The 12,115-nt window shown below is 31.3% G+C and overlaps 1 protein-coding gene across 1 annotated transcript in view; it reads left to right on the forward strand.

Annotated features, from left to right (window-relative positions):
* Window positions 1-4,065: 4,065 nt before the first annotated feature.
* The window catches only part of LOC148180889 (uncharacterized), a 42,272-nt gene continuing 34,222 nt past the window's right edge, over window positions 4,066-12,115 (forward strand). Inside the window, exon 1 of the mRNA XM_088042516.1 lies at window positions 4,066-4,562. Coding sequence (XP_087898642.1) covers window positions 4,543-4,562 — 20 coding nt within the window. The 5' untranslated portion in view covers window positions 4,066-4,542. The remainder of the gene's footprint in view (window positions 4,563-12,115) is intronic.

The following is a 12,115-nucleotide window of genomic DNA, read 5'->3' on the forward strand; positions in this document are numbered from 1 at the left end:
TGGTTGTCATTACTTAAAAATGATGACAATTTCTTTGCAAGCCACTTCATATAATATGTGTAATTTCTCTAATTTTCCGTAACAGCAATTTTGTGATAAAAGCAGAGTTAGTTCAATTTCCAATTCTTTTTGATAAAAAAATTGTACCTCTTACTAAAGCCATGTGGAAGCAACCCCTATAATAAAGCTAGTAAAATTGGCAATTTTGAGTAAAAACAAGTAAAACGCTATCACGTTACACCAGAGTGCGCGTACTCAATTACAAGCCAAGCCGTAAAACCGTAAAATTCCCGTTTTAGTAAACGTCTCATTACACCATCTATGTTCACCCTCATTCATCCCCATTGCGATTGATCGTCCATTTATTCCGTTGAATCGTTGACAAAACAAAAGAACCAGTCATTTTAGCAATACTCTCAATTGTACGTTCAATGTAGGTATATATAACAGTGTTTAGCTTCTCTTTTTCTTTTATAAAATATCAGTTCGAGGAAAATAGGTGATATTCTCTTGTACCCCTTCTACATACAATATACGATTATTATAATGGCGTAATTGACTCAAATTATCCCGACCGCATGAAAAAAGTTAATTCTGCTGTGGCTGTGTGCCAACAACGCGGACTTTCTTCGCTTCGATTTTCGTAGCAGAGTCGGACTGTAAAAAGGTAATTGCGAGATCTCGGCAAATCAAACGTATCACGGTGTTTCGTTTTCTCTGGGCAGACAAATACCTTTGTATGTTCTCCTATGCACACGAATAGCGTGAGAAAGATTTATCAATAATAAAATAAGCGGTAGAATGGTTTCACTTTGTTTAATTATTCACAATTCCCTGAAAGGTATGTTTGAGTTCGTGTTTTGGATTAAATTTTAAGTGAAAGGAAGGCACCGGTAACTGTCGGAAGGACGTCGGGGAGCTTTTTTCCTCGCCTTTTAGCGTTTTTATGTTATTGACAAAGTTTGATTTTTCAACACTCATATCTAGGTTGTAGTTTCTTATATGTTGTTGTTTTTTATGGTTCTTTTTGATAGTAATGAATGAGGCTTAAAACATGGTGTTACAGTTGACACCTGTTGAAACAGACGTTAAAGAAAATTAATTCTTTTTGAGCTAAACTAATTTTTCTGACATGCTAGATAAAAAATTGTTCAAAATTAAATCAAATTCATAACTTTAGTAAAACATTTGTTATCATTTTTAATTATTTTATAGTAGTATTTTTCTGATTAGAATTTAGAAATGAGATAGTAAATTTAAATTCTGCATGTGTGTCTAATTAGAGTAATAATTATTTATTTTAATAGACCAAAAAAGTTGTTTCTTTCAGTGAGCAAAACTAATTCCTGAATTTTTCTTAAGTCCTTTTTTTGTATTACCTTCTCTAAGGGGTCAATTCTAATTCAGTGCCGCAAATCGACTACAAAGTTGGGGCACTGTCAATTGCAAAATAAAATCAAGCAAAAATTTTTAAACAAGGGGTACTTGCACCATCTCATTTTGTGCTAACTTTATTTTTACCCAAATTTTGGAGTTAAATCTTGCTCAATTAATTAGCAATACAAGAATAAGATTGTGCAAGTTGTTTGGTCAACTGCTTGTCTACCCCATATTAAAAAAAATATCGCCGTTCGACACCGCTTTAGCCCCTTTTGCATCATTTTATTTTGCACTTGACAATGCGACAACTTTGCCGCTGCGTAACCGATTTACGGTACTGAATTAGAATTAACCCCTAATAAGTAAACAAAAACGACATTAATTTGCACTAATATTCGCACAAATCTCCACATCGCAATTAACGATAGCTATTGTTAGTGTTTGCACCATTCACTCTATGTTCTTTTCAGTACTTATTTTGCATATTATCTTTAGTTAATATCAGTCATAAAAAGTCGTCGTTAAAAACACATAAATTTTAAATACTTCAACTTAACTAGCACATAACACACACTTTTATCAAATGCATTAAAAACTGGCACTTCGTTAACTCGTTTTATTGTTAGAACAAATGATGTTTTGCTCTCTCTAAATATAGCTAAATAACAAGTAAATAGTATATTGTACAACGAGCATGCAATGGTATTAAATTCTCACGAGTATGAACATTCATACGAGTGAGAAATGAACATTCCAAGCGAGTTTTACCCAGTACTTTTTTTACGACTGTACATCTTTATTCATGCGCGCAAAAAAAACATACAACATACATATTATTCAATTTACTACATTTACTAACTACATATACCTAAATTGATTCACAAACATAAACACTTTTCAAAACAGTCGTAGATATTAACACAATTAAAAATTTTTGTTGTTTACTAATATTCGGGATACAATATTTAATTCTGTTCATTAAATAACGAATAAAAAAAATGCAAAATAAAATGGAAAAAATAAAGAAGAATAAATTAAAGTGCTTGAACAAAAACGAATAAGAATATCCTCTACAAAAGAAATGAATGAATGAAAGAATGACACGATTAACACCATAACAAATACGATGTGGATTTATAAAGATTAATATAAAGTGCTCTTAGGTGAGAAGATTAAAAAATGTTTTCACTAAAGAAAAGACTTCTGAAAAATGGACTTGTCATAACTTGGGGTCGATTTTTGAGCTTACGGGAAAAATTTCTACATAAATTGTCTCTCCATTTTGTCTTCCTTCTTGGAAATCTATTTTTAAAATAGCAAAAAAGTGGATAGAAAAAAATCGAACAAAAAAACTTAAAACTTAAAACTTGTGAATGGTAGAAAAACGTAAAAATTATAGAAAAGATAGGAAGTTAAAATAATTATACAAAGAAAAAGAAAAAACAAGACAACTAAAGCTTTATTTATACTATATCGAATTCGTTTTTTTCTACCATCACAGAATATTGACGTTCTGTAGCGATTTTGGGTTAGCCACTAGTGAAGCATATTGCAAAAGTCAACCAAACTACATTTAATGTCAATTTGCATAATTTGCCACCAGAAAAACGACAAGTAGAGCATTTATTGGAGGTCAAGCGCACTACATTTATTAACGATTTGCACTGTTATCGTCAAAATTTTGCATAGTTATTAAATGTCAACAAAAATGTTAGTCTAATAAAAATGTATCGTTGATTATAGAAGAAGTATGGTTTGCAAACTCGTTTGAAATAGGTATTCTGCATTCGTGCTCGCCAAGGGCAAAAATATGGGATATTCCAAGCTTCTTACAAAATATAATATTCTTTAACATTTTTACAAAATATAATATTCTGTATTCAGAGAAAGAAAGTATTTATATAAAGCGTTTTCAGAGCTAAATACAATATTAGATAAAATTCAGTTAATATTTTTAGAATTTAGTGCATAAAGTAAATGACCGATTGCGCCTTCTTCAGAAATCCCACATATTTTTTTAATAGTTCGACTAAGAGCACCACCTTTGCCTTTGCTTTTAAGATCCAGGTGCTGAAAAGTGAATCGATTTACCTCAAAAAGTTACCTGGCTTACCAAAAACATATAATTTTAGCAACAATCTTCGTTTTGAAAAATCTCTTAAATGCTCTTGAGTCAAGTCAAGATAACTATCTAACTACCTACCATTCATCAACGAATTTTTAATACTTGCGCGCTTGGAATCACACAAACAAGTGGCACAGAGATCTGCCAGAACGGAAATCTGTGTTTTGCACAAAAACGTGCGAGAAAAGCACCAAAAGAGTTCACTAACTCCGTTTACGTAGAACTTTATTTGAACACTAAATTAATTTGAAAATTTTTAGTTCTTTTGCGACAAGAAGCGTCCACATACAAAAATCTGTTTTCTTTCATTTTTAAAATACTGAGATTTAAATATTTTAGTTACGTATTATAAACCATACGGAAGAAAGATAAGTTTTCATCGCGTCTGTTTACCGGTAAATCTCTATCTCATCGATCGTCCACGTCGCCGCTCTATCGAACCCGAGAGTTGGCACACAGCCTGAAATAAAGAGTGTAGTTTAAGCGAGCAATGTAATTTTATAATTTTCCCCTTATTTCGTCACAAATTACTCTGGGAGCATGTTTAGCAGCCTACTTTAGTTCGATCGTGGCGGCTGTGGCGACAACAATGTCCCCGTTACAAAATTTAAATTTGGTCCTTGCAAAATTCCCCCAAATCCCATTTTATCAAAAACCGCCAATTTCCGCGCTCGTCCGAGTGAAAACAGTGTTGTAAACTATCCTAACCTATAAACATTATTCATCTGTCAATTGACGTCAGTGCAAACCTCTTAATTCGCTTTTAATAATTCTTTGTGTAGAGCGAAAACCCGCCAACCGTGCCCTCTAAAACCATAAAGTTAAGAAGTAGTAATATATCTAAGCACCGAGACTATAATTGTCGGTTACCGAATGCGCCCGCAGCAAGATGGCGCCAAAAACAAAACAAAGAAACAACGCTGCAGCGGTTACCGGAGCGGCCCTCTGGTGGTGTGCACAGTGAACTAATGATTAGCTTAAATGTTAAACGCAGTGTTTAATTACTGGCTATCTGCTAAGCTACCGATGGTTTGGGGATGCTGATGCCAAATACAGGGTGAGGCGAAAAAGGATTATATACAGCACATGAGCTTTTGTAAGCTTGCACCGGATTCCAGTATTGTCCAACATGCTTCTTGTCAACACATACTATTCTAGTACATGCAAACACGACATTCTATGAATTCGCTTAAGGGAATAGATAAAATTATGTTCTTTCAAAAATATTTTCTCGAACCAGAAACTAGGTAGAGTTAGATCGAAATTGGCATTGCAACATTAGGCGAAAGGCTAGTAAAGTTAGCATTTTTATTATTAAAGGTGTTTCTTTTTCTCCTCGCCCTGTATCTGCTTCTAATTTATAATTAGCACCTTTCCGGGTGCGCTTTTTTCCTTCTGTTCTAATTACCGACTGTCAAGAGATCACCGGACCTAATTAATATTCCCTTTGATAGATTTCGGGAAACGGAGGTTTTAATTTCGGGGGTGAGAGAACCCGATGTTTAATAATAAGGGAGCGGTAGGCTTAACGAAAATTATTGTTTTCACCGTTTTCTCAAACACCAATTAAAAATATTGTCATAAATTTTACGGACAAATCTAAGGCCTTGTGGATAATGAGTGGGTACGACTTTTACTCGGTGATACAGGTAGTTCGTAATTAGTAGCGTCGTGATGGTTGTGCATTTCAGACAGGATGCTCTTTTACAATAAATAATTATTTTTTAGTTGGTGGAGATGGGAGTTTTTGTACGTTGTCGAGGACATCCACTTGGCGTGAATTTATCGACGTTTTCAATTTATTTACTGAGTTTTATTATTTTGTTGTATAACGACGGAAGATAGGATCTAACAAGTCGTAAAATGACAACGTAGTGATTAAATGGGAATTTAAAACGAAATTATGTTCTTAATTATGTGGAATAATCGATAAGTCAGCACTAATGTCGGGAAACATCACAGTTTTTTTAGATGTCATGTGGTTTTATTATGCTATGATAACACGCAATTTTCATACTTTTATCATTGTTTTATTGCATTATGTTTTCATATAATAGTTTTGTAAATGCATTTGTGTTATATTGAATTAATTAGAAAAGTATTTTTTTGGCACTATTTGTTGGAATGCAAAAAATTACTTACTTACTTAATTACTTACATACTTACAATATTTTTTTTACTTCAAATCATGTTACTAAAATTATCCAATAAACCAATCACTGAACGCGGCTTAAATCCCGGAGAGGAAATTTGACTACAACGGTACCTTCAAATTGAGGAAATAGCAAATTTATTCATAATTCTTTCACTGATATTTCACCTGAACTAACTACAGTTATTGCAACATGAAATTTCATATCTAAATGACAACTAATCTCTTTTTCATCGAAACTGGTTCATGGACCTGAAAATTGTAATTGTTTTTTACAAAAAATTACCATAGTATTTTATTTAAAATATAGACCGTTAATCTAAAATTTCGCACCATAAACTAACTCAAAAAACAATTCATATTTAGTAGGGTATTTAGTATTTGAATTTGAATATAAGCCCAATTAGCGGGGTTTAATTAATTTTTTGTAACAATGAGCGTGATTTTGTAGTTCGTGTTCTGACATCTTAATCGTGGATTTATTGACTTGAAACAATGAAAGTTTTATGGTGGAGGTAAGCGACGGATAGTTGGTCGGTTTGAATTTTCTAGAGGAACAGCTTTGTTAAAACTGAAAATAAAATTCTAAAAAACAGAATTTTTAAAAAGTATTTTATATATACCTACTTACATAAAAGTCACATTACTAAAGAGGAACTGTAAATAGTAGAAATACGAGACAATTTGTACCGAATATTTTAAAACTCCGAGTCAAGTTGGACATTACCGTCAAAGGTTTGTATTAAAATTTTCCGGATATCGTAAAAAAATCGAAATTTTCAAACAAAATGTAGCAGTGTTTAAGTGTCACTTTGTAAACCTAAAATTTATATGTTGACAAGTCACTAGTAAAAACTTTACAGTACAATGGTAGGAAAATTCAATTTTACTGTGGATGAATAGACATAGAAACGTAGTTTATATAACCATCTTTGGATAACTAACTTACAGAACTGTAGAGTTTAGGCAAGAATGAATGAGAAATAAATCACAATTAAAAAACATTTATATACAGCCGCGGACACAAAATCTTAGACGTCTTACATTTTTCTGGCGTTTCAAAAATTTGAGTGTAGTCTGTGGTTTACTGTCATTGCCATTACTGACGTTTAAAACATCAAAGTATTGACAAGTTGACAATTAAAAATTATCGAGACTGAAGTATTTAAAACGAATAAAATTTGAATAGTATTTTTAGCACCAGAGCGGTATGAACTACAGTCAGTTCCTTGCAATATTATTAGAAATACCGAAAATTCTGAAATTAAAAAATTATAACTTAAAATTAACAATACAAAAAAGTAAGGTTACAAATTCTAGGTGGGGTTTTACACCATGCGACAATTAAATGACATTGACGTCTAAGATTCCGTCCGCGGCTGTATAAAAATGGCCATTATCAAGTAGCAACATTGTATGTATGTATTGATAAACTTAAAATAAATTAACATTTAATCTGAAGAACGTATAATTTAAGCTTAAGGTATTATTAATTGTCATTAAAAATTTGTTTTAATTAACCAGGCTGAGATTTATAGCTAGTGAAAATTCATGATGCAGAAAGGATTATAAACATTAATTAAGCCGATTTTTATTTATTTGCTTGGAATAAACTAGTTTATTCAGTTACAAACTCTACCTATTACAAAATTTCAGTGTAATAAAACAGCAAAATTTGATTCGTTTTTTAATACTTCCTTTTGTATCTAAACGATTATATTATTATTGATACTAATAATTGAAATTATCTTAATTTATACATTCTAGAAATTTTTATCATGTACTTTTTACATAATTTTTGAAATGCAGTATTTTATATGTTCAGTAGATTTAACTTCATTTATATTTAGGCAATATTGAAAAGTTTTTGTCAATTGAGTAATAATAGAAACTGTGCGTATAGTTTATAAATTGTCAACATTTAATTTTTGAGTTGGTCTAGTTCTTATTGCCCACCGCAAATAATTGCACATCAAACGGTACCTGCAGCCTCTCGAAGAAAATCTTCGTAACAAAACACAAGTAAAAAATCAAAAGGCCTCAGCGGCGCCGTGATCGTTTGTACAAAACACAAATTTGGGCCTAAAATGATAGAGCGCAACTGTATAGCGGCTCGTAGCCCCTGGCCCGAAGGCAGGCGAGCCAACTCAACAGACATATAATTATTACTTGTGTTCCGACGTCTACAGACGTACATATATTATTATATATTTTTTATGCCGGAAACGATGGGCATTCGGTTTTTCTAAATGTGACTGAAATTTCATTGTTTTAGAGGCGACCATCTCGCATGTCCATCATCCTCGACAGATGTTCGCGTCCGTCGGCTCGAAATTTATTTACTACAATTCTTTGGATTAGAACGACTTCGTGGTGATGGCTGGATGTCGTGTTTTGCCTTACTTAATCCTTGGGGGTTTGCTAAACCGGAAACCATGACTCCTCCAGTTCCTTTTCCTGCCGCAGGAGCGTGCACGGGTGTATAACGCGATTTTAGACGAAATTTATACTTTGCGGGAAACGACAAGTTTATGCTTTATACGCGGTGGAATATACCAACAATGCATACTGATACTAGAATTATCTATTTGGTATTTATAGCGCTTATAAACAAGGGTTTTCAATTTTCCATAATGAAGTTATAATGGACGACCACGTTCTAGCTACTTAGCACCAATGACAATGCTAGAATTACTGTACATATGTAGTTTTAAGTTCTTATTGAAGAATTTCTACATAAATTTAAGGACAAAATATGCGAATTGAGACATAATTACTGGTCATATCCTAAAATAAAACATTTCATATTTTTTGACGTCACTGTTGTAAGTTTAATAACGCAATTTTTATTGATTTTCACGTATTCAGATATTCACATTTACTTTATGAGTACCTACTTCTTAATTATTTTCAGATTTGGATCATTATAATAAAACTGTTTAAATTAATTTTAAGAATATTAAAAAAATTCTTATGTTCTTATTTTCTAAATTTGTTTCGAATACATTTTGTTGCATTTTAACTGAAATTCTTTAGTCAATTGATTGTAAATATTAAATGGTTTTTGAAATGATTCGAAATTCTGTTGTTTTTAAAAATTATACCAACGTATCTGATCATTCACGTCAGTTACCTACATATTTTTTGGTTTTTGCAAAAGTTGAGTTTTTTTTAATTCCATAGTCTTTAAGATTTAATTTCACCGAAAAATCATTTTCAGATTTATTGAAACTAAAAGAACCAAAATAAACTTAGATTAAAACCGTTTTCGTATGTTCATTACAGGCAGGCCTATACAAAAAATTGACGGTTGAACCAAGTTCTATTAAAAAAATTATAGTTATGATCATTTTGCTACAATTTCCAAAAGAATATTTTTGAATGGAAATTTTGTATATTCATATACCTAATTTATTTCCAACGTTTCCAAATTTTTGATGCAGAATTCGCATGCAGAAAGAGATATTATTCGCTTCTTTATGTGGTACAACTAGAATGATCATCAATACTTTTAATTTAAATAATAAATTTTTACCATGTAGGCAATTTAATTTGGTTGGTGTTGAAAAAATTTAGTTTAGCTTCCTGGCATTTCTGCATTTTTTCCAATCTTTAAAAATTCTGTGTTTTACAAAACATATTCTTAATAAGATGAACTTTCTTCAACATTTTTTTTTAAATCATAACGTAGATGCGTTTTTACACACAAGTTTTCGAATTCAATTTTCAATTTTTTAATTTGGATTAAATATTTAACTGCCATCTTAAAGTGAAATGTGACCATTTTTCAAAATCAGTTGTGATATAAGCTTAATTTTAGTCAAATTATTGAGCAAACTCTTCTCTTCAATATTATTTACAAAATTGAGTTTCTTTAATTGCCGGTCTTGATAACTTTTGATCTTTTTAAAACAAATTGTATTTAAGTCTGGTTAAACTTAATTAACTGAAAATACTGAAGTTGTCTAGTATTTCTCAATTTTTTTCTCATTGTTTTCAATATTTAAATTTACAGAATCAAAATTGAGAATTTAAAAAATTTTTGAAAATTTTTATTTGATCAAGTTTTGGAATGTTTAGAATCTAGCTTTATAACTACATATCTTATTAAACCTTTTATGAAATGTGGAAAATTCTAAACATTTACAACATTAAAAGTTTTTTAATTTCTTAGTTCTTTTAACTTTTACCTATTTATTTTATTAGCAAATTTGCAACATTTACTAAAACCGTAAAGTTTATTATTTATTATTTATTATCTCGGATTATCTCATTTTAGTGTACAACCTACAAAATTAACTAAATTCAAAAACTAATATAATTCATTTCTTTGATTGACTAAATTAATTTTTACAGAGAGCAAACCACGTGGAAACATTTTCAACTTTTATACGAAATTTGTGCATTGTTTAAAACGTATATGTAGTAAATTACGCAAAAAATAACTGAACTGGCAAAATATGTTGACATTGCTTTTCATAGCTCACTTTGTTCTTTTTAAAAAACCGTTCTACTATGGTCATTATTAAACGGATTTTAGACAATCAGAGCCGACAAATTCCATTATTGCATTGGATCAAATTATATATCAAATTATTAGGTGGTCATAGAGAAAGTAATTTACATTTGCACTAATTTATTAGATAACGATTTATTCCAATACATGAAAGATCAAAATAAACTGTTTTTATAAAATATTGTTTTCTGTACACCTGTGATTTCTAATTTATTAACCAACTTTAAATAAGTGTTTTCGTCTTTTTCCTTCTTAGAAAAATTCCTATGATTAATAATACGTTTATAATAACAAACATCATTTCTTATATTGATCGTTCGCTGAATAATGAATATTTTTTCATTGAGTATAGATAACTGCATCCAACCTTAAAGAAACATCGATAATGTTTGGAAAAGGTCATTTCAAAAACAATATTATTGTGCAAAAATTGAAAAATCCGTAAAAATAAAGGACTCAAATTCAGCGTATCACTGCCACAGTGTAAACTTCAATTTTTATTTGTAATAAATAATAATTATTCAGGAGGAAAAAACTCGCAAATTTAAAGATTTGCATGTTAGAAAAGGGAAAATGGATGTCATGTCGTATTTCCCATTCGCTGGCTTGTGACAACGTTAAATACACGTATGCACGGAAAAATCAATTTTACTTACTTACATCCTCCCTCGACTTTTTACTTTGTCGTTGAAACTGTCGGTATGAAAACAAACATTCGTGAAACGGTTGTAGAATTCCGATCTCCAACTTTATCTATCTAAACCGCAACGTGATACTAATAAACCCAAATAGAATAAAATGATTTATGTATAGTAGGTGAAATTAAATTAGACACCGCATGTCTTTCGCAATTTGTATCCATGGGAAAAAACAACCAAAACAGCAGTCCTGCCTCCGGATGAATTTATAAATGCAAAAATATTCTACTAGATTTTTATGGTGCCGCCACATGGCTCAAAAACCCAAAAAAAAACATTTTTTTGAACAAAGAGCTAGAAAATATTCCGGGGGAGGTTCGAGCAAAAAATGTTCCTGTTTTTCCTTTATAAATTAGTTACATTTTGACGCAGCTTTCATAAATCTTACTCAGAAAACTCCTCATACCTTATTCATAAATGTGATATGAAATCTACGGTTGGCCAGGGGAGTGGTCGTCGAAAAAACATTGATTTCATGTGATAAAGTCGTTGGTTGTTTGTAATAAAATGTGGGTGTGGCAGAAATATATTAACAAAATTTATTATCTGTCCGAACTTACCGAATACCGGGACGCGAAGAAAAAAACAAAAGAAAGAAGAAAAAGGTTGCAAATATGTGGAAAATAACATGCTTTGGTCCTGTTATCAACGATAAGTATAGCAATTTGTACTTAGTTTATGAAATAATAATGCCACTGAAAAATGTCCGCGTTTACACAGCGTTACTGCCCTAATCGTGCGTTATGAATGGGCAGTCATTAAATATTGACGAGGTTTTTGGGGACGGAAATAGTGGATTTTTACTGAAAACGATGGGAGTTTATTTCTTGATAAAAAGTTGATCGAAATCACTGTGAAGTAAGTGTCCTCTGGGAACTTCCCGACGGCAAAGATCACTGCTCTTGGAGTTTTAACCATTGACCCCAAACAAATTAAAAGTAAAAGCATACTCAACATTTCCAATTGTCACCTTCAAATGAATTATTAGTACCATTACAGACGTGTGCTCAATAATTAATTACGTCCAAGAAATCTAAAATCAATCATTCATTTACTATAATTTCGCAGTGCTTTTAAGAATGACGTAAAACATTCAATTCTGCAACATTAACTAAGATTTGTAATCGTTTTTAATTTATGCGCGCAATTGATTTTTCGATCATTTGAATAGCTTCCAGACAAATTCAGACAACGATCATGAGATGGCGCCTCGATTCGTATTTCGAACCAAATTCATTTCTAGC

The sequence above is a fragment of the Gnatocerus cornutus genome, chromosome 1, assembly GCF_029298725.1.
Source record: "Gnatocerus cornutus isolate USDA-ARS CGAHR chromosome 1, icGnaCorn1.1, whole genome shotgun sequence".
NCBI classification, from domain to species: domain Eukaryota; kingdom Metazoa; phylum Arthropoda; class Insecta; order Coleoptera; family Tenebrionidae; genus Gnatocerus; species Gnatocerus cornutus.